Source organism: Chrysoperla carnea, chromosome 4 (genome assembly GCF_905475395.1).
Source record: "Chrysoperla carnea chromosome 4, inChrCarn1.1, whole genome shotgun sequence".
Taxonomy (NCBI): domain Eukaryota; kingdom Metazoa; phylum Arthropoda; class Insecta; order Neuroptera; family Chrysopidae; genus Chrysoperla; species Chrysoperla carnea.
Genome location: NC_058340.1, coordinates 52,190,208 through 52,214,235, shown reverse-complemented (window position 1 = coordinate 52,214,235; position 24,028 = coordinate 52,190,208). Strand labels below are relative to the sequence as shown.

General features: G+C 30.8%; 2 protein-coding genes across 14 annotated transcripts in view; both read right to left on the bottom strand.

The window, feature by feature from the left end:
- Nucleotides 1-1,197: 1,197 nt before the first annotated feature.
- LOC123297224 (probable glutamine--tRNA ligase) lies at nt 1,198-4,699 on the bottom strand. The gene is made up of 8 exons (XM_044878806.1): nt 4,473-4,699; nt 4,017-4,409; nt 3,685-3,957; nt 3,439-3,625; nt 3,184-3,371; nt 1,918-2,840; nt 1,327-1,516; nt 1,198-1,258 (listed from the first exon to the last, which is right to left on the bottom strand). Exons 1-8 carry the CDS (start codon nt 4,593-4,595, stop codon nt 1,205-1,207), a joined length of 2,331 nt encoding a protein of 776 aa, XP_044734741.1. The 5' UTR covers nt 4,596-4,699; the 3' UTR covers nt 1,198-1,204.
- A 3,828-nt stretch (nt 4,700-8,527) lies between these two features.
- Nucleotides 8,528-24,028, bottom strand: part of LOC123299234 (ankyrin-3-like) — a 184,131-nt gene continuing 168,630 nt past the window's right edge. For 9 of the 13 annotated variants that reach the window (XM_044881543.1, XM_044881544.1, XM_044881547.1 and 6 more), the window contains 5 exons: nt 21,734-23,999; nt 20,688-21,347; nt 10,142-10,189; nt 9,739-9,793; nt 8,528-8,844 (listed from right to left, as the gene is read on the bottom strand). In XM_044881543.1, coding sequence (XP_044737478.1) covers nt 8,766-8,844; nt 9,739-9,793; nt 10,142-10,189; nt 20,688-21,347; nt 21,734-23,999 — 3,108 coding nt within the window. In that variant the 3' untranslated portion in view covers nt 8,528-8,765. Of the gene's footprint in view, nt 8,845-9,734; nt 9,794-10,141; nt 10,190-20,687; nt 21,348-21,733; nt 24,000-24,028 lie in introns of all 13 variants that reach the window. The other 4 variants (XM_044881554.1, XM_044881555.1, XM_044881550.1 and 1 more) reach the window with 3 other exon arrangements.

Sequence of the window (24,028 nt, the reverse complement as noted above, 5' to 3'; positions counted from 1 at the left end):
AAATCTTTCATTGATAATGTAATATCTTTATTATTGCATTCCAATAAAAAACATATGAATTTATTTTTTAATTAATTCCTTATCCCAACGGCCGTACCTTAAACACAAATAACGATTCGCTATGTGGGCAGAAATGTGTGCAAGATACAAAGCGATTGACGTCCAGTTTATCATTTTCTTTGTATACTATAGACCTGCGGAAAAGAGACGACAGACATTGATCGGCAGGTACCATTCTCTTTCTAATGAATTGGTAAATTTCGTGAGGGTATTAGTTCTTAGTCCATTCTCCATGTCTATGATGAGGTACGATTAAAGATACGAATGAAAAGAAAAAATAGAACCGACGGTTTGAAAACATAATGGCATATATGTAAAAATTAAATATTCATGATTCACATATTGATTCTTCGAATTTTTATTTTAAATGAAAAATTAAATGTCTATTTCGATCGGAAAAAATTGACGGATTGGACTTATGATCACAAGGAACAAAATCATGTTTTTACAGAAAATGATTTCTGGTTTTACTACAAATATTGTTATACCATGCATATTATGTGTAATATGCAAGGTTTACTAAGTTTAGTCCCAAGTTTGTAACGCTTAAAAATATTGATGCTACCAACAAAAATTTGGTATAGGTGTTCATAAAATCACCTAATTAGTCCATTTCCGGTTGTCCGTCCGTCCGTCCGTCTGTGGGCACGATAACTCAAAAACGAAAAAAGATATCAAGCATTTTTACAGCGTACTTAGGAAGTAAAAAGTGAGGTCTAATTCGTAAATGAGCAACATAGGTCAATTGGGTCTTGACCTACGGGTCAGTAGGACCCATCTTGTAAACCGTTAGAGATAGAACCAAAGTTTAAATATAAAAAATGTTCCTTATCAAAAATAAACAACTTTTGTTTGAAACATTTTTTCGTAAACATCACTGTTTACCCGTAAGGGCGCAAATTGTTTAGTATGTATTATATAAATTGTACATGTATGTGCAATGTGATAGTAATCAACACTATTTATGCATGGTATTTCAACAATTAACTCAGTCAATTGTTTGTTTTCACTTGTTTCTATGTATTATGAGTCCAAAATGGATTATTAGGTATTAATTTTTTTTTCAAAAAGATTTGTTATAAAATTGAAAACTTTTATTTCATAAATAAATAGACAATAAAATCTTTAAAACAATTATTAGTTTTTAATTATTTTTTCCAGCATCTTCTTTTAATGTAACTGTACGGTTCAAAATCAACTGTAAAATAAAAAACATGTAGATAATTAATTTCCAATCACGCTAATTAATAAATTAAAAATATTTACCTTATTATTGGATGAATCAGGATCAACGGAAAAGAATCCTATTCTTTCTAATTGAAATTTTTCATAAACTTTAGCTGACTTAAGAGATACATCACCGTAACATTTTTTTATTTCCAAAGAATTTGGATTACAATCTGAAAGAAATCCACCAGGTACTTCATTCGCATCCTCCGGATTTTTATGTAAAAATCTAAAATAAAAAAATAGTTAGAAAGAGGAATGGATCAACATAAAGTACCATGGAGATTAAAATCGTACTATAAATGAATAGAAATGAACGATAATATTTCAGATGATATAGAAGATCCAGAAAAGCATTTTTATTGAAAAATTTTATTCGAAATAACCATGGTAGGCCTTATGAAAGTCAACCTCAAAATTTCAAACCCCCCCATTCTTTACGGTTGCTTTGTGTAAAAAGTTTTTTTATAAACGTAAGGTTTTTTATTAATCTGAATAAAACATTGCAAATGATTTCACTAGAACTTTTATCCCCGTTTTTCAAATTTCGGCGTCATGCAGTCGGGTAAAAATGGACATAGTTTGATTTGATTCTCCATGGTTTAATAAGATATTAGTTGTTATACATACAGCATATCGTAAAGTCTGACTTCAATATCAACTGGTTTAGAAACCCAGTGAATAAATGCTTTCGGTTTAACTTTAATTTCATTAACATTGGTACAAATGCAGATTACTTCAACAATTTGATTTTTATCATTTTTAACTACTTCAGACACTTCAATCACGTAGCCCGCATGACGCAATCCAACACTTTGTTTGGTTGTTAATCGACGAAAATCTTTATCAGCCTCTTCTTTAAAATCACTTTGTTCGATATAAATAACTCTATCAAATAAAATTTTATGAGAAGTACTATCAGGTTTGCTGGGAAAATCTGGCACAGTTAATTCAATTGCATCAGGGTGTGGGAAATTTTTTATTATCACTTTCAAAGGATCTAAAACAGCCATTACTCTAGGTGCAGTATTATTCAGTTCATCTCGTACAAATGCATCCAACATGCTAGGATCAACAACACTTTGTGATCCAGTTACACCTAACTGAGCACAAAAATTGTTAATTGCCTGAGGAGGAAATCCTCGTCGCCGTAAAGCAGTTAACGTAAATAAACGTGGATCATCCCAATCGTTTACAATATTTTCTTCAATTAATTTAGCTATTTTTCGTTTTGATACTACCGTGTAATTTACATTTAAGCGTCCATACTCCCATTGTACAGGACAATAAATATCCAATGCATTACATAACCAGTAATAACTAGATCGTCGAGATTGAAATTCTTTGGTACATAACGAATGTGTGATATTTTCGATACTATCGCATAAACAATGTGTATAATCATACGTAGGATAAATACACCATTTATCTCCAGTTCGATGATGCGATGTGAATCTTACACGATATGCAACTGGATCCAATTTACCCTCTTCTAATGTAAGACGCATTCGTAATGTTGCCTCACCTTCGTCAATCTTTCCATTTTTCATATCCTTTAAAAAATTAAATTAATTGAGCATTGCATTAATAAACATTTAACAGGCATGGTCATAACGAGGGTCCAAAGTGAAGTTTCGGTCGACATTTTAATCATTTTACGAGGCCTGTAAAAATCAGTATGCGGATAATATTAGCTTCACACAATGTTTTATGAAAATCTTGACTTCGGGCGTTTTGGTTTTCCTTTTGAAAATTTTCTTAATTTCTAAGTAACTTTTAAATTAATATGAAAAATGAAAACATTTTTTTTTTATTAAACCTATAGGCAATCTTTTCATTTTTGTTCAACAACTCAATTAGCTACAATACTGATTTTTTTAAATAAATATGAGATACCTCAAAAAGTTGTAAGCTTTCAGAAATTGGACGATCACGCCATGGAGACGGTTTAACATCAAATCCTCTCATTTCTTCTGTTGTTTGATGACAGACATACGCTAAACCTTTTTCAATTAACACAACTGCCCATTTATACAATTGATCAAAATAATCGGAAGAATGGGTAATCTTCGTTGGCTTATAACCTACAAAATTAATTTTAATAAATAAAATAAAAGTTCTATTACGTTTTTTGAAAATTTTATTTATTACCAAGCCATTCAACCATGTCTCGGATCCCGACAAAAAATTTTTCCTCTTCTTTTTCAGGATTGGTATCATCATAACGAAGATAACAATTTCCGTTATGAGCTTGGGCATATCCAAAATTTATATTAATTGCTTTGGCATGACCAATATGTAAAATTCCATTTGGTTCTGGAGGAAATCTAGTTTGAACCTAAAATAATTAAATGTGAAATAAAAATGCATAAAATATATTCAATAAATAATACTAACTTTTCCTCCAGTTTCTTTAAGATGTTTTGCCAGTAGCTTCTGAGTGTTTTCAGTTACAACATATCCATCGGTCTTGTAATTTTCACCAGGCAAATGAAAATCAACCTTTTTCATTACATCGTGGATTGTTAATGGCTGATAACCTAATTCATTGGTGGCGTCTTTTTTAGTATTAGCTGAGCTTTTCGAATCTGGTTTCTTGGTTGCTTTTTTATCAACTTTAGGCGCAGGTGCTAAATCAGCTTCTGTTTTCGGCCCCAATAAATTAAAAATCTAATTAAACATATAGTAATTAATATAGTTGAACATGAAATATTTTCAACAGACCTTACCTGTAAATCGACTTCATTCTTAACAGCTTTTCCATCAGCCCATGGTATTTCACCACGGATTGATTGCATTAACAAGCCGACATTAAACCGATATCTCATTTGTTTTAAATCATCTCTAACTTCAGAAAGATACTTTTCTACACATTTTTCTATTTGCTCCGGTGTTACAACTACTCCAACTCCACAGAATTTTTCAAATTCATCAATATTAATTTTATTTATATGTGTTAAAACATACTCGAGAGCTTTGTCAACACGAACAGTTGTATTTAACTTATCGCTAACTATATATTTAACTAAAAATGGTAACTGATCTATAATTTGTGATTTTATTTTAGTTGCCAAATGATATATTAACATTCCAGCTCCTTCCGGCAGCTCAATTCCACGAACCTATTGTATAAATTCTTTTCGTTTAAATCATAAAATAGCACACAAAACCAAAAAATTTTTTACCTCTTTTAAAGCCAGGGATAAATTATTAGTAACTGTCGCATTTTTTAATGTTTCTTTTGCTTTCTGTGCACTTAATCCTAAAGAGACGAAAGAATTTAATAAATCGGCGTCTTCAACTGTCATGATGGAGAATTCTAAGTAGAATTAAGGTTCACACTTTCGTAACCCAATACCCGGAAAACTGACTGACAGATTGACACGTGTTGACGTGTAAAGGTTAGTGTGGGTTATATCTTCTATGGGTGCGTTCCACTCGATACTCAAAACGGTGCTCTTAATAATAGGTATGTTCTTTTTGCACATGTGATATAAATAGCACGTTAAGTAGCAAATAAAAAATAATTATATTTCCGTAATGGTATCTCTCTTCTGCTCATTGTTTTCATATGGGGTTTATTTATAGCTAAAAATGGTTTATAAATTTTTTAAGAAAAACTTCCATTAGAAGTTTCAATTTTAAGGTTAGAATTTTTTGTTCATGTTTATGGAATGTGAAATTATTCAGTAAAATACTCTAATTAACAACAAAAAAGGTTTAGTTATTTCAGTTAAAATAATTAGTAATTATTTTATTATCCCTGTCAAATTACCCCTTATAGTAAGGTTGTTATGAAATGAACCATATCCACCCGAATACCACGGATCTGATGTTTGTCTCGAGCGATAATGAACATGAGATCTGAGACATTCTTTACTTATGCTCCCTAGATGTGCCAATATACTATTTTTAAATTGTTGATAGTTCAAAACGTCACTTTTTTTATTTTTAAATTTTTGACTAATATTGAACGTAGAATGTCCGTTTTAATCAAGTCCATGAAAATGTGGTCATATATAGGTACGTAAACTATTTGTCACACCAGGCGTGTTATTGTACTTAATATTTAAATATTTTATGTATACAAATTATAAACACACAGGTGCATATTTATAAATAACAAACATTGAAACTCGTTACTCATTAAACTCGTTACGTTTATAGTACTTCTTAGCTGGAAAACCCAACATATAATTTCATTTCGCTTATAATGCCCAATTACGGAATTGAGTTAAAATACTTACCCTGAGCTGGGAATTCTCATATAATCCCATATAAATTGCTACTGTTTGCTGTATTTATGTTTAGGATAACCGAGTTCTGATACACGTTTTAATCCCAATGAAACATTGTTCAATTACTCATATTTTCAGATTGAGTTATTTTGTATACAGTTTTTTTACAATTACGTCATGTAATATCAATTAAAACTCGTTACATTCAAAAGGAATTTTATTTATTTATTTATTTATAGGTATCTTACGGTTTAAAGATGAGTCCCATGAACTATACTTATTTATTTTGCTCATTCACAAACTGAAGTAACTTTTTAGACTTAGTTACTTGATGTAAAAATTTTAGCTCGCTACTTCTTTTCGTTTCAAACGGAAATGTACGAATTATGTGATTTTATGGACTCCTCTGCCAAAATTTTCGGATGCCTACAGAATCACTCTCTTAAAAGTATGAAAACAAGAAAATATTTTTATCTGAAATTTTTATGATATTTAAAATCTTCATTACAGTCGGGAGTTTAACGACGATTTTACATATCATATCAATTTCAGATGAAAATATTTTCTTGTTTTCATACTTTTAAGAGCGTGATTCTGTATGCGTCGGAGTTATAGTTTTCGAACTTTATTTTATGATATGAGTAGAGAATGCAATGTTTATTATGATAGCGTAACTCAAATTCGCAAATCCGGTAATGGTAATCTACAAACGGTAATAACTCATAGTTTGTTTACGCGTAGCATCAGAGTGAATTTCGTTGGCAAAATGGTCTTATTTTTTTGTGAAAAATTCAAATAGATTCTCTGAACGGTTTAGGAGAAATTAACTATGAAAGCCGGTATTTTTACCAAAAAATTTTTCATTTTTATGCACAGTTCTAAATTTTGTTATGATTTAAAAGTTTAAAACTTGAGGAATATTGATAAAAGTTTTTTTATGTAAAACATTTTTAAAAGCACTTATTGACTAAAAAACCAACATTTCTTACAACTTCTTCATACACCATCATGTAAAACGGGCTGTTTATTAATAATTCATTTATTGTAAACCGTACAGAAAATCGACTTGAAATTTATACAAAAGGTGTATTAAATACTCATTAATTGACACACAAAATTTCAGTTTTTTGGTAACACTTTGGTTTTGGTATCGAAACACCTTAAACATTTCTTTAGAAAAAATTGCACCCTAATACATAAAGGTTCACCACCCTTGAACTAAGCTATCAAATATCAACTTTTTATGCAATCTCATCAAGCGCGTGCGCAGGAATTATCCAAGGGAGGGGTTCAAACGTCAAAATGTGATATTCAGTTACTATTTTCAATAAATTAATTCTGCGAGCCGACCGATCTTCAGACATTATTGATCTGAGGGATGTTTTGAGACGACATAAGATTGAAAAGCAGCATTCATTCACGGTTGTCACAGGCAAAACTAGCAGAACGCGGAGCATTTGGTAGATATTCGGAAACGCATCTTTATTGCAAATATCGAGAGAGTTTTTGGCACTTGTTGAACTTTATTGTCCCAATTGTCACGGGAAATATCGTACAAAATTGAATATAGTTCAAATTTATTTTAAAAAATCGAGCAAGAGCTTTCATCAACATTTTTCATTTTATTGAGAAAGAGACAAGCAAAATTTGATAAAATATTGCGATCTATAATCTTCTACTGAATTGCTCTGTATATTCGAGCGTTAAGCGTTCTATGTCGTATTCATCGCAGGTATCGCTCATGGTTTTGAAAATTTTCCTGAACTTTACTCCAAAGTTTTCTCTTCTTTCAATCAAAATATGTTTCGCAGCATCAGCCAGTTCGATAGTCTTGCCAGGATCCAGGTTTTCTGTTTGAATTACTCGACTCAAAGATATAGTCAAAGAATGTACCGAGCTCAAAATATGTCAGTGGAAATGCGTCTCATAATTGGGTGCATTTACAGGACTATATTGTTAATACAAAATTTATGTAAACAAATTCTCAATAGAAGGGGTTTTGACCCCCAAAACCCCTCACCTGTGCACAGGCCTGCATCTCATGATAGGTAAATAATAAAGAAAATAAAAACAACAAAATTATTCATTCAAAGCTTTAATTCACATAGGCAGATTTATGTGCTACATACAATATAGGAATAATAATTATATAATATATTATATAACTGTCACAAAATATATAATAAGTGAAACAAATATAATTTATCTTATATTAAAATGTATATAATTAATAATAATAGTAATAATAATTAATAATAAAGAATTTTTTTTATATCTTAATTGCATTCTATATATTATATAAGACATTACGCGTTACCATTTAAAATGATCACAAATATTTATTAATTCGAATGGTCACATTTTTTTTACATTACAAAAAAAAAAAAATTAAAATAAAAAACAAAAAATAAATAAATAATATAAAATGCAACTAAGATACATTATTTTATTTGAAGCTATCTAATTAACAATAAACACTATAAATAATAAATATTATTATATTTTATGCTAATTGATTTTTTTTTATCCGATGATGATCTTTCAACAAATTTACATCAAAATGCGTACATATTTTTTTTTTCATAGTATTTTTTGATAGCCCATATACAGTGAATATATTAACAATCATTTTTACTCCACAATAAGCAAAATTTTTATAATTTTTTTTTATTTTTTTAAATATATTATTTGACGTTTAAAAACTTGTTCCTATATTTTGCATTGCATTTTTTTTTTGCTCGTAAAAAATTCATTTATTTGATTTTCCTTTCTCAGTATTATTATTAAAAAAAAAAAAATAAAATCTGAAATTGCCTCTCAATAATTTCAAAATTTATTTTTTTTATTAATTGTTTATTTATGTTTAGTTCACATATACCGAAATTATTTGAGCTAAATTTATCGAAATATGGTACTAAATGTAATTAAACGTTAAATTCTTTTCTTTTCTCTTGATGGATATAAAAAGACATTAATTTATTTATATATTTATTATTTATATATATTTTTTAAAATTTTTTTCTTTGGTCATAAAATTTACTAAAATCTTGAGTAGGTAAAGTAGTTGTATTATTCAACTTCGATCTGACACAAGAATTACAATTTTATTATTTTTTTTTACTGTTTTTATACAATCGTTATATACCTATGTCCTAAATTTATAAATTTTCCTAGATATGTTTTCTGAATGGAATTTTTTAATAAGAGTGTCATATCAAAAATGAAATTTCAATACAAAATTTAGCGTTTACTCTGTTCTTCCATTTCTGCAAGTAGAGCTTTCATTTCTTCCGACAAGTCATGTTGACTTCCCGCTGGTCTGAAAATAAAATTTATATATTATAATTTATTAAAAAAAAAGTTAATTTTTAAAATAATGTGGCTCTTATCCAACAATTTAAAACGTAACGTGACAGATTTAAAAACAAATATTTTTCAAGCCCAGATATAGAAAAACGGTATTAAAAGTTTGAAACGTGTGCCTGAAATTGCAATTTTAGCGAATTGCCGAAGGAAATTGAGTTATTGTTTTTGGACTGTTGAAGGAATTTTGGAAAACATCAAATGTTCATCGATTCTACCTAATAGACGTCAAAAATGACCATCGTTAAAATTTAAGAGTTCGTAAATGAGAAAAATCAACAGATAAACAAGGGGTGGGGAGGTGCGTTAAGTACAAAATTTTTTTCAAAATAAAAAATATTTTTGTATTTTATGATCAGTTTTAAGTAAAAAAGTACTCTTGTGATTTTTTTCTAGATGCTTAGTTTTTGAAATAAAAATTATTGAAATATCTCTCTAAAAATGCAATATTTGATTTTAAGATAAATGTGTTATTTTTTCAATGTCTGAGGGAATTCGCTTAGTTAACGCAGCTCCTGCTCTAGCTGTAGAAAGGATTTGGTAAACAATAAAACGCCAAATTATTTTCTGCTCTTATACAAGGAAGGAAAACATGGTTTTGAAATGGAGACCATTGTTTAGTAATTTAAAAAGAATCTTTCACCACTAAAATTTTTTATCGAAAGAAATTTCGTGTTTTTCCCTACAATATTTTGTCCTTCTAAAAATGAAATTTTAAGATAGAAGTTGGTTTGAATTTCCGTTTAGTAAAGAAAATAAATATTTTTCAATTTTAAACCAAAACTTTGTTTTGATTGAATGATTAAATTCAATAAAAAATTTTACTGATTAATGATCATAACTTACTTACTTCGGTCTTGTTGATGTCGTCTGTGATTCGGCTTCATCTTTAAGCTCCTCCGTTTCTGAAATAGACAAATTCAAAAACATTAAAAACCAAACAATTGTTTAAGAAATATTTTTCAAGGCTTGGCAGTGGTAATAAGGGGTAGTTCTAAATGTTTAATCTCCGAACCAAAAAAAGGGTGTTATAAATTTAACCGCTATGTGTGCATTTCTATTTTTCTATCTGTCTGTAGCGCCTAAACGATCTTTAAAATCGGTTCAGTTTGTAGAAGGCTCTAAGGAAAAAAGTAATTTAATGAAGAGTGTTCTTTTATATGTTTCAAGTGCGAGTTTAGTTTTATTTTTCATACCCGAAAAATTTGTCGGGACTTTTTTAAAATTTGTAAATTTTATTTAATAATTTTTACCTTCAACACCTGCAGCTTCATCTTGTTCTAGTTGTTCAGTTTCAGTACCTGTACATATCAGAATAAATTTCATTAGATTCCAAAATTATTCATTTTATTATAAAGTATAGTTAAAGCAATTACAACAGTTATCACAATAAAGTCCTTAGAAAAAAAAATGTGTCGAACGAATATATTTATACATATTACTTTGTATAAAGATTTGTAGATATAAAAGATAGGCATCCTTAAAGTAAGAAACATTTAGTAAAATATCAAAGTTATATTAGGCGCCATGGATTTAATCTTGTATAAAAAACGTCTATACTTTATAATTCAATTAAATATACTTAAAATTATATGTCAGTGTTTGTTTCATTTTCAAATTATTTAAGTATTATTAGTTTTTTTATATATAATACATATTAATATAACTAAAAAAACTTAAATAATCAGTATTGTATTTCGATGGTATTATATTTATCTTAATAAAAAAAAATAAAATTGCATGCGTATATATATTTAAATGAAAGTGTTAAGAGATCAGAGAAAAAAGTTCCAAAAAAAAAAAAAGAAAATGTAGCTGACATGCAGAACAAACCATAAACAAAAAAAATTTTATCTTCAAAATTGATGTTGTTTGTAATATAGGTATATAAACTGAAAAAAATATTGTAAAAATTAAATAAAAATATTTTAAATAAAAATTTACTCGTGTAACTTGCAATACATAACAAACTCCATTCGATATTTCGGGTAAAAATTCTTTTTATAGCATAATTGAAGATTTAAAAAATTTTGTATCCTTATAGATATAGTAAATTTTCTATTTATAAATGCGGCAGCATTTTATACTTAATAATAAAATTTAATTGTTTTTTTTTTTTTTTAAATATGAAAATTGTTGGGATTATATTTATTTTTACATTTTAGCAAGCAATAATGAAAAGAATAGGTGCATAGCTTTGCATTATGCTTAAAATGAAAAAAAAAGAAGCTATCTATTATAAGATATGAATAAACTTGTAAATTATGCTATACGAAGTTTGTTTTGTATTATACTCTTGCATTCCATGTACCTTTCATTCATGAACATATATTTGCATCATGAAAATCAATTAAACAGTAGATAAAAGATTCTTCATCTGTAAAATGTTAAGAAACTACTGAATAATTGAAATTATAACGATGCATATATGTTGTATTTACACATGTTCGAAAATAAATAAATAAAAATTGATGAAAGGAGGGAGAAGTTTTTCTTTAATGACTTAATGTATGAAGAATGGATGCATGTCTCTACCTTGGATGTCTATAATGGTGGGTGTTACGTGACGGGTAACATAAGTTCGATGTGCAACAATCTCCGTTTGAGGTCCCTCCAATTTTGTAGTTGTTCCAGATATCGATGTCATTAAATGTTCAAAATCCTTGTCTAGATTATCCTCAGATTTCTTAGGGTAACTTCCAGCGGTATGTTCATCTGTTGAAAATGTTGTTGTATATTTTTGTTGATTTATTTTTTGCTGAACATACGCTTGGAGTTCAGCTTCTGACATATTTTGTATTCTGTCTGTACTTAAATCTTTCATAATTACTCTATTTTGTATTACTTTTTGAACATGAACATTCCCGTCTGTATCGGTATGTTCTGTTTCCTGTACAAATTGCCCCTCTCCAAATTTTTCTATATACTTTTGATACTGTTGTTCAGCATCTGCTCCTTTAAAAGTTACTCGTTGAATTTCTGGAGGTAGATCAACCATACGATGAATAGTCAGACTAAAACCATCTTCTTCGCATGGTTCAATTACTTCTGTTACGAATGGTTTAGAACCACTTTCTTTATAATCGTAACTTGTTTTTGTTTCGCCAGAATCTGCGTAACTATTATCGTCAGACCATACTTGTTTTATAGCTGCAGCTAAATCAATACCTTCCATTGCTTGAGCACCGCCACCATTTGGATCTATTGTGTCAGTACTTGATACCATTGTATTCGAGCCACCGCTTGTGAAACTACTCGAAAGTACTGAATCAGTTTCAAAATGATATGTTGCATGCGTTGCAGTTGAACTAGTTGGTTCTAAGCTATCTGTACTACCTAACATAATATCCGAACATTGATCTTGTATATTTGTATCAGCTTCAAAATCATTTCCATTTCTAGATTTGTAGCTAGGAGTACTTCCTCGCTCACTTGGGCTGGTCACAGTTTGAATAGTTTGAGCAATAGCGTTTGGTCCAAGTTCTAAAGAATCACTGGCAATTAAACTACTATCATGTACTTCCTGCACTTCTATGCTATCAGTCATCACATCTTTAGATACTATTTTCGATTGAGCTTGGAATTCAATAGAGTCTGTGCTGGCAGTCATTATATCACCCGCAGTTTTTAAATCTAAACTATCTGTACTTGCATGAAAACCTGATTTTCCTACTTCAAGGCTATCAGTTGAAGTAAGACCTACATCTTCGACTTGTGACTGCAAACTGGATATAGTAGAAATTTTACTTGTAGGAACATCTAAATCTAAGTCTGGAATTTTTGCTACTTCTTCAATAGAATCTCCACGACCTAAAGATTGTGTTTTATCTTCAGCTAATTTTAAATCTATAAATTGTTCAACATTAGATTGTGCTTGACGTATAATTTCATCAATTTCAAACATTCGTTTTTCATAATCTTCTTCGTCAGAATCTCCAACTATTTTCTTTTGTGTAGTGGAAGATGTCACTAAGCTATCTGATTCTGATATAGTATTTTCATGCCCTTCATCTATTTGAGCTAACATTGCTTCTTCTTCTTTTGCTATAACTTCAATTTTGTGGGCTTGAATGCATGCTGATTCTAAACCTTCGAATTCTTTTAATGAGGATAAAGAGACATCGTCTCCTTGACCACTTCGGCTTATATGATATCGTTTTGTAAAGCTACCGTTACTTAATGAATCTTGAGATCCATGGTGAAAGCGTCGGTTTTCTAAAGAAATGGCCTGCTCTAGATTTTCAAATTCTTGTAAACTTGACATTGAAACGTCGTCATGTTCACCAGATCTCGTAAAGAATTTTCTACCTGCAAGAACATCATATTCAGGTGTGCTTGAAAAAGAATCTTTAACACTGCTGAAACTACCGCCAGATTCTTTTTGAGAATTTAAACTTCCAATTCGAGAACTGGGATCAAAGTCCGCAATTTCTTCTTCTTTTATGTCTTCTAATGGAGCTCTTTCAAATTCCATCTCGTAACCATATCCAACATTTACCATACTTGATTGATCACCTTGAAATTGCATTTCAATCCATTTTTTACTAGCTTCTAATTCACTATCATATTCATAGTCTTTTCTCGTTTTACTTGCAGTTGATTCAGTACCAGCTGTTGGAGGACTATCTTCAAATTCAAATGGGCCAAGTTCATCATGACCTGCTGAATCAGGGTAATATTTGAGACCAGTCATTTTTGCAGGAGCAGATTTCACTAAGTAAGCCTCAACTTCTTCGTCAACTTTTCGAATATACTTTGGCTGCGATTTTATAGCAACACTTTTTCCTTCCACATCTCCTTCATTAGCTTCTTTACCAATTTCTTCAATTACAACAAAATCGTCAGTAATATCTGGTTTGTCTAAAATTTCAAAAGAATCACTTGTTGGTGAATCTGTATGAGACGAAGGCTCCTTTTCTTCTGCATCATATACTGTTTTATCTTCTACAGTCCCTGATATATCACTTTTTGATTCTGTAGTGGTAGCTCTATCATCGCAAATTTCTACTTCGGACTCTTCTTGAATTGCATTTTCTGAATCATCTATGACGTACTCACGCCCTTGATCCGTTTCTTCCGAACTTTTACTAGAAATTGATGCAGGTGTTTGTGGAGTAGATTTTAACAATTCCTCCTCTCTTTCTTGTTCTTGAATTTCAAGATCAGGGTATCGGAATCCTTTATCCATTAAAGGGGTCATATGTTCCGTTACCATTATATCAGGAATAGAACCAGGACTTTGATCCATTAGAATTTGATGTTCCTCTCGAAGTAATTTTTCAGATAACAAATTCATTTCCGTTTCTTGTTTTTCGGCGTCTTCATCTTCAGGTATTGTGCTAATAGGCTTAGCTTGATGTGCAGGAGAAATATGAGGAACCATGTGGAAAACGGCATCAGCTTCAGCTTCTTCAAAACTAGATTTTTCACTTGAACTACTTACTAGTCTAGATCGATCTCCAATATCTTTTTCCGGGAAATCTTTTGTAGTTTGATCTTTTGTATATTTTTGTCCTGTTTCTTCATCTGATTTTTCAGTTTTTAGGCTTTCAAATTCCAAGTTAATGGTAGTGTGATAATCAGGTGATCTTGGATAAGGGCTTGAAAATTCTAATTCAGATTCTCGTCCACTAACATGGGTCTCTGGTGAATCACTTTTTTCGAAAACATCTGTGGGTTCTGGAGATGCTGGGCGCTCAATGGGATCGCTAGTAGCTTCGGAAGAATATTGTTTTAACAATTCTGCCAATTCAGAATCTGGACGATCATCAGAAAATGCTACAGACATTGCGCGATGACTTTCAGAATCTGACTTACTTACTTGGGAATGTGGCCTTTCCGGTTTGTAATCATTGTAATCTATTTCATTTTCTTGCTCAAACTGTTTATCAAACTCTTGAGCAATTCGTTCATCAAAGTCTACTTTTTCAGTTTCATCAATGTCTTTTTTTTCGTCGTTGTAAACTTCTTTAGTAGTTAACTCCACCTCACTTTCGAATTGAGATTCAAATAAATCTGTAGCTGGTAACATTTTAGGAATCATTGACGGTTTAAATGTAAATGTACTCTCGTTTCTTCGATGACCTCTCCTTTTTGGTTCATCAAGCTCAGGTGTATAATCAGCCTGTACAGGACCATTTTGTTGAATCGTCCTAGCTTTCTCAGACTGTGTAGAAACTTGTGTACTAACACTTTGTATACCCGAATCTTCAATGTAGGATGTTGTCATTGTTACAGAATCAGAATAGTCATGTATAGCCGGTGCAGTACATGTTGCAGATTCAGACATTAAAACTTTATCATCTGTTAAAACACTACTTCCTAATTCCAATAAACTATTGCTTAATTGATTATAGGATTCAGTCACATCACCTTCTGCTTCGGAGCATTCTATTACCGTTCTCGCTACAGAAACATCGGACGTACTTGAATAACTTACACTAAGTACACTCCCTTCTTCTAAACTACTGCCATATTTATCATCAAAAGTTTCTGCTGTTTCAGATAAAGGTGACTCAGTACTAGTTAATATTTTAGGTTCAGGTTGAAATGTCATTTCATGAGAACGTTTCATTTTACTTTCTCCTAAAACTTGTGAATTTGTTGATTCATCTTCCCCAATAGTTTCCTCAGATTCCTGAGTTTCCATTCTTACTGAGAATCTACTACGATCCTCAGTTTTAATTTTTTCGTCTTTAATGGGTGTATCATGTGGAATGTCAGGTTTTAAATCTGCTATATTTTTCATAACCATTTCATAATCTTCATCATCTAATGCACTTTGTTCGTCTAAAATATCTCCGTCCATTTCCATTGTTGATGGTATCAAGGTTTCAGAAGCTTCCGAGACTTCTACACTTGCCAAATGTCCTGAGCTTTCGCTGTCTAAGCTTTTCATACTTTCTCTTGAACTTAAACTACTTACTGCCGTATGATATTCGGCGGAAGTTAAATGCGATTTAGAACTTATGCATTGAGATGTTAACGCACTTTCATATTCGGACGATCCGGCAGCTAAAAGTCCTTCAATGTCAGAAGAACATGGTCTACTTTTAGAACTATCTAGTTCGAAGCTCTGATAATGGCTTTCTCCAGAGCTAGACCAGCCTTCAAAATCGGCACCTGATCTGCGATCAATTTTAATTGCAATCCCACTACTATCTTGCTCTTTATGTTTTCGAGTTTTTCGTAAAAGAACAACTTCACGTGTATCTACGTACGATGTTTCAGAATCGTCCTTTCTACCGGAAGAACTAGCTGACTGTTCTTCAGGAGATTTAATAGATTCTTCAACTGTGGAATCTTCACTAGAACTACGTATTCCTATTTTACGGGTAGGTAAAGATGTAGTTGGTAATTGACCTACAGCTTTATCGTCTAGTGTTATACCACTTTGTTCCGACTTTAAGGATACAATTTCTTCCTCTAATTCTATATTATGTTCCTCTGAGGGCTGTTCATATATATTAGTTAAGCATTCTTCTTTTTTTACCACAATATTGAAATTTTGTTTGTAAATGTCAGAACTAATACCCTTATCTTGCATTAACTGTATTTCTTCGTCAGTTAGTTTAACTTGTGATATGTCTTTGAATTGGAATTCAGAAGGTGAAGGTTTTTTATGAATTCCTCTTTCAATTAATTCTTCTTGTGCAGCATGCAAGGATTCCTGCACTTCTGCTAATGTTTTATTAAGTGCAGATAAGTCTGGTTTTACTTTAACAGGCTCTACTTCCATAGGTAGCGCTTGACTATCGGCTGGTGAAACATCTGTCTCTGCGCCGCTACATCTCAAATCCTCATCAGTGATTTCTAAGCTGGATGTCTGCGTATCTGTGCGTGTGATTCGTGATAATTCACGTTGTTTTCTAGCTAAAACGGATTCGACTAATTCGACTTCTCTTTCATCTAAACCTTTTGCTTCAGCTAGTTGTCGTAAATACTCCGATACTTGATTTTGTGCGATTTCTGGATCAGGGGCAGGTGGTTCTCTTTTTAAAGCTTGTAAATCAAGTTGCGTGCCTTGAATAGTTTCTTCTAATTTATTGACGATCTCTTCAGCTACTTCTCGAACTTCCTGCGCCACTATTTGTGCTGTTTCTTGGGTTTTATTTTCACCATCTTCTTCTACTATTTTAGCGCTTTCTAGTTTACTGTCGTAAATTTCGTCTGATTTAAAATCTTTTCTTTCAAGAACTTCATGTATTTTACTTTCATAATGTTCTATGTGAGTATCGTCGACTTCATATTTTTTAGAAACTTGGGTTTCGTGAATATCGATTGTTTCAGATACATCAGTTTTCTGAAGTTGTCTTTTAAAATCATGAATTTCATTTATTTTAGAAACTTCACTTTCACTTTTTTCAGCTATTTCAAATTTACTTTCATGAATTTCTTCTGCTTTAGAAAGTTTAATATCGGAAACAATTTCGGTTACTTCGGTTGAGGAAATTTCTGATTGTAATGGCACTTCCCAAATTGTATCAGGAATTTGTTCTTCTGATACATGAATAGTTTGTGCTTCGTGTGCGGGCGCAGGTACTTTGCTTGACTCTTTATCGTCTTCTATTAAATTATTAGCTGATGTTTCAGATTTGGAGTCCCATTCAGATTTATTTTCCAAATCAGTCACATCAGTAACATCATAATCATTGATTTTTTCTGAATCTTCCAATTCGCTTTTGTCTACATGCACTTCTAAAGAATCACTAGGGCGTGAATTACTTTCTGATTTATGCATCAATACTTCATTTAGATGTTCTTTTGTATTTTCATCTAATTCAATTTCTACACTCCTTTCAGAAGAGATACTTTGTTCCGATTCAGTGGAGGATCTTTTCTCAATAGATTTTTGGGTTTGTGCTAAATCTAATAGTTTTTGCTCTTGTGATAAACTTTCAGAATCCGATAATAACTTATGCTCTACTTGTTCACCAGAAGAAGAATAAGGGAGAGTACTGGACTGGCTTTTTTCTTTTTGTGTAAGTTTTTCAGAATCTAATTCACACCGCTCAATCGCTTTATATTCTGGTGTAAGTTCATCTTCAGGTTGTGTCATTAATTGTTCGACTATCATTTCTTTTTTAATTTGTTGCTCAAAAAATGATTTTCTTTCTTTTATGCTTAATTCAGAAATGTGCAAATCTTCAGTTGGTAAAGAGGTTGATCTCTCAAAAATAGTTTTTCGTTGTGCCACTTTAGGGGGTTGATCCATACTTAAATCTTTCACAAAATGTTTATATGATTTTTGTGTAAGTATGGATGACTTATCGGGTAAAAAATCACTTTTTGTTTCTGTCGAATAAGTATCGTCACTCGTATACGTTGTGTCGTCGCTTTTTAGTATTTCGATTGGCTTTTCTGAAGTTAAAAAAGGATGCTGAAACGATGCCATATACTCTGATACGGGTTTGTAATTGTCTGTTTCAATCGTAGTTTCAGTTGAACTTTGTCCAGCGTGGATTGTAGATTCTACGTCAGTGTCAGATTTTCCATCGGTCTTGTAAAATATACTTTCTGTACCATTTCGTGATGACGTATGTACACTAGATCGAGGCTTCGGAATTGGGGGGTTTTGATCATGTATAATAGTACTTAAATTGTCTTTCATGGCAGCTCTTTCGTCTTGAGAAGTAGAGACCTGTTCCCAGAATTTTTTTCGTTCTGAGTAACTTTCTAAAGAAACATCAGTTTTTTCTATTATTTCTTCATTTTCTTGAACGGCAGTTACTCCAGTTAAATCCAGTTGTTCAATTTGATTTTCAGTTGATTTTGTTGCACGTGGTTTCGGTTTAGGAACACAGGTTGTTAGTTCGGTGACAGTCTGACCAATTTCTAGAAGAGAGTTTGTTAGTACGTTAGCTTGATGGAAATTGTCAGTTTGATGAGTTTGATATATGAATATAAGCATGAGTATATTATGATTTATCATTAATATAAAGGGTATAATGTATAATGAACAGGAGTTATGCAAATATTTATATAAAATGTTAAATTTTTAATCAAATTATCAATGAGCAATGATAAGCCCAGCACAATATTTTATTTGTTTATTTTAGCTTACCCAATTTAAATCACTCATCATTATAAAAATACAGTTGATAATAGTTCATATTCATGGAATAATATACATTTCTATGGGTTATTTAATTAATCAAACTTATTAAACTTTCATAAAAAATTAAATTAACAAAACAATTGTGTTTGTATGCTAAAAGTGCCTAATTAAAAAAGCTGCAAAAAAGTAGCTGCTAGCATTGAAATTTGTAAAAAAAATTAATAAGAAATATTCTGAAGTTTAATTTATTTTTTCATGTTAAAATTACGGTCAAAAAAAGACCTTAATACCTGCTATAGTATAATTAATATTTCCTGAATTTTTTGGTTTGTATTTATAATATAAACCTTAAGGATGGAAGTGATGTATTTTATTTATTTTTAAGTTCATGTTTGTTGTCAATTCAATTTCTTAGAATAATTAGACAATTTTATAAAAATGTTGTATAGACGTGAATATCCATGGCTTTAATTTCAATGCATATCAATTAAAGTGTTAAAATCACAACTAACATTTTATTCATCTTAAAGAATAAATACCTATGATAAAATGTTAAATCAAAATGATGAAATTTCCATATTGTAGAAAATATAAGAAATGTAAAAAGTGTATGCTTTTTTTTTGATTTTTTACAAATTCGACAACTTTTTATTGTAACATAGTCAAAATTTATTTATTTGAAATTAAGAAAACTTTTCTTTTTCACCTTCTTCTTAAAAACATACTTACTTGTTTACAATCTATTATAGATATTTAATTAATAAATTTAATTCTTACTCAAAAACTTAGGGAGAATATAAAATAGATTCTAATTAATGTTTATGAAGTTTTAAGATTTTAGTTTATATTTTGAAATTATAATATTTTAATTTATATTTTGAAAGTATAATATTTTAATTTATATTTATTAACTATTTTTTTATTTTTAGTTTTTAAGTTGATAGACAAGTAATTCTGTGTCTAACTTATAAGACAACTAACTCTACAAATACATATCATGTTATTACAGACGGTCAATAGTTTAAGGATTCCAAAAATACTCAATTATAAAATTAATTAAATTATATTATATAAGAGGATTCGCAGAACTATGTTCTTTTGCGTTAAAAGTAATTCAAATAACGTAAAAGTGATTGTCTTACGCCTGAAAAAATGGCATTTACAATCATTTGCACCGGCTTAAGCGGATCGTTTTTTTTTTCAAATTATTTAAAACTCAAAAGAACGCAGACTGATGACTTTCAATAATTTTGACACAAAACATTTCTCTCCCTTGATCCATCTTAGAATCCTTAAAATTTTATCTGTTAAATCATTTTTTGACTTTTTTTATTGCCTTGTAATATTAATAATGTGATTCAAATTTAATCTTTTGGTAAAATTTTACAATAAATCATAAATCTATCAATGTAATATAACCAATCAACATTTACCTTTATTTGTTTCTTACTTCCTAAATTATATAAACTGAAAATTATAAATTATATTTAAAATCTATTTTTTGGCATGCACTTCATAGAAAATGTAGTAGAAAACAGAGATCAAAATCATGCACACAAAAAAAAAAAGTATAAATAAAAATAAAAAACAGAACATCTAAAATCTAAACATATCGGGTTCTCGTACCAATTGTATAATCATATTTAAAAACCATAAATTTTATTTACATTCTAAGTTCTAATAAAATTATTGTTATGTTAGAAACGGATATACACCCCAAAAATGTGAATACTATTATTTACCTCCTAATGGACTCTCATTTAGCGTGCAAGGTTCTCTCGTTGATTGAATTGTTCCATTATTTTTTAAGACATGGCTATCTAAATTGGCACTAGAAGATTTTAATGGCTCGTCATCAATTTCTTGCCAAGAATTTGTTAAATCATCATTATCTATGGAATCATTATCTTGGATATCAAATACACTGGATTGACTTAGCCAACTTAAAACAGCACTCATGACAACACCTTTATTTAAGGAATCTGTGCTACTAACCATATCTGTTATCATGCTTGTATTGTCATTAATTAAACACTCAGTACTTTGGCTCATTGTTTCGTTATCACCCCTCAATTTATTTGCATTTAAGAACGTTGAAACTAATTTTTGAGTTGGTAAATACACTGCACTTCTGGCAGGTGATATTTGTCTAGATTTTGTATTATATATATCTGGTAGACTAGCCCGAAGATTTGTTGCACTGGATGTCGTTGTATCATGATACGTACTATCTGGTAATCGATTATCATTTTGTGATTTTGGTCGATGACTTTTTCTTTGAAATGTTGGTGATGAATATGGACTTTTTTTAATAGGTATGATATCAATTTCAATTCCTGCTTTGCTTACTTTTTGATCTTTATTAAAAGTTACTGGTGCCATATATACGATATCACTGCAGCCTACGAAATAATTTTTTTGAAGTCTTACGATAAATGAGTAGTAGGTTTAAAAATTTAATGTGCGCGAGTGCCCGATATGTTTACAACAGTATTATGATAGAGAAATAAGAAGAAGTAGACAGACAATGGACATTTTACATGCAAATTGTTAAACAGTGATTACATGTGTTTATTTAAATGAGAAACTTAAACCTAAGATAGATTTGTACAGCTGTAAGTTTATTTATTATCTTTTTGTTCGTTTTTTAAATTAACCTTAAAAAAGTATGATTGAAAAGGTTAATTTAAAACTTAAATTATTATAATATTTTTTTTATAAAGCTTTGAAAATGAACTTGATGAATGAAGTGAGAAAACACTGTGATGATTTCTGTGCTATGATCTACCTTGGGGTATTTCTTGAATTTCAGCTGTACTATCAGGCGTTTTTGATTCCATTTCGTCGCTTGGACTAAATGTACCTTCGTCCCATAATGCACTATACTCCCTCTGGCAGTCAGAAATTTCTTCCATACTCATTTGATGAACTATAGTTTGAAATTCTACTTCGTGTTTTTTTTCCAATTCAGGTGTTTCTATTTTCGCTTCACTTTTGTCTTTTTCTAATGTTTCTGATGCCATACGTTCAAATCTACGTTCGATTCGTCGCAACTTTTGTTCTTTTTTTTTATTTACGTTAAAAGTCTCATCTGCTGATAATTCGATTTCTAAATTTTTATCTTTAATATCAGATATTTTAAACTCTGTGGTATCTGATACTTGTTTACAGTCTTTTGAAGTTGATTCTGTTAATTGAATTGTACTGCCACGTGTAAAGTCATCCTCATCTCTCTCTTCAGATTCGATATGGAATAAAGGTTTTTTTTTGGTACCTTGATCATGGCTATCCATGTCGTATTCAGTATCATCGATAATAACATTATCTCCTAGTCGAGTGAAAGTTACTGGATGTTTTTTAGAAGCACTGCGGAAACTCTCAAAATCTGATTCCAATTGTAAATGTGATAAATCAATGTTTTGTGAAGATATCATGTTCGTAACGTCTTTTATATTCGATTGAGCATCTAGCCTTAAGCTAGAATCTTGAATATTGCCAGGAACTTCTTGACTTTGTTCTAAAGAAGTCTGATGTGTTTTAGCATTATTATCTAAAACACTAGACTTCGATATTTTTTCAGAATATGATGTACTTTTAGTTGATAAGTTAGGCATAGTTTCTATATTAAATGAACTGATATCATGTGACTGGTAACTGGGAGAATGTTTTGAAGTGGCAGGCAGTTGAGCAATTTGAGCATCTATTGATGTCAAAAGCCTATCTACATCGGAGAATTCTTTTTGAATATCATCATCGTCAGAAGGTATAACCTCATCTAAATCTGTTATTAAATTACATTTTTCAGGATGAAGTTGTTCATTATCGTAAATTTGTTCGAAAATGTATTCGGAAGGATAAGTTGTTACAGAAATACTATCGTCATAAACTGTTGAAGTAGAATCAGCAGGTCGAGAAGGGCCACCGATTTTCTCTAGAGTTTGGTATGCAACAGAATAAGAGACATCAATATTTTTAATTGAACCTTTTTCTTTGGAATCATCTATCTTTTCAGGACCTGTATAAGGTAAAGCATCATCAACTGCTTTTAACGCAGATTTTGTGACACTTGCAACGTCTACCTTAACATGCTTTGAGGAATCTAATACTTCACTTGTACCCGTTTGTAATCCTGATTTGGCAGAATCATATACATCTTTTGTACTTTCCACGGCACTCTGAATTAAATCTTTCGTGGAATCGACCGTTTTGCTAATGACATCTTTACTTTTGTCAAACGAATTGTTGAGTGTGTCTTTTGCAGAGGCACTTACTTCACAAGCACCCGCTTTTATTTCAAATACAGATGATTCAGTTGAGTCCCCAAGTTCTTTCCTTTTCTCTTCGAGGTCATCTTTCGCTGATCCCAAGAATCCTTTGATTGACGAGAATGTTCCTTTTGATTTTTCTATTGCGTCATCTATTTTGTCAGAGCCTGTACCCTTTGCGTCTTGCAAAGCACCATCAACTGATTTAAAGGCAGGTTTTGTTTCAGAAGCAACGTCTTCCATAACTTGTTTTGTGGTATCTGATACATCACTTGCACCTGTTTGTAATCCTGATTTAGCAGAATCATATGCGTCTTTTGTATTTTCAGCACCACTGTGAATTAAATCTTTTGTGGCATCGACCTTATCGATAGTAACATCTTTACTTTTGTCAATAGTACTGTCGAGTGTGTCTTTTGCAGAAACACTTAATTCAGACGCTTCTGTTTTTACGTCAGATATAGTTGATTCAACCGAGTCACCTAGATCTTTCTTTTTCTTTTTGATGTCGTCTTTTGCTGATCCAAAGAATCCTTTTATTGACGATAATGCTCCTTTTGATTTTTCTTTTGCGTCATCTATTTTTTCAGAACCTGTGTCTTTTACATCTTGTAAAGCACCATCAACTGTTTTTAACGCAGATTTTGTTTCAGTTGCAATGTCTTCCATAACATGTTTTGTAGTATCTGATACATCACTTGCACCTGTTTGTAAACCTGATTTAGCAGAATCATATGCACCTTTTGTACTAGCAGCGCCACTCTTTACGAAATCTTTTGTGGAATCGATTTTATCACTAATAACATCTCTACTTTTGT

What these genes read in the sequence shown, in the direction of transcription:
- LOC123297224 (XM_044878806.1), bottom strand. Translation starts at nt 4,595, where the DNA reads ATGACAGTTGAAGACGCCGATTTATTAAATTCTTTCGTCTCTTTAGGA. An exon ending in TTAAAGAAACTGGAGGAAAA is followed by an intron (nt 3,626 to 3,684) that starts GTTAGTATTATT and finishes TAATTATTTTAG; the next exon opens with GTTCAAACTAGATTTCCTCC. An exon ending in GTCAGACTTTACGATATGCT is followed by an intron (nt 1,517 to 1,917) that starts GTATGTATAACA and finishes TTTTTATTTTAG; the next exon opens with ATTTTTACATAAAAATCCGG.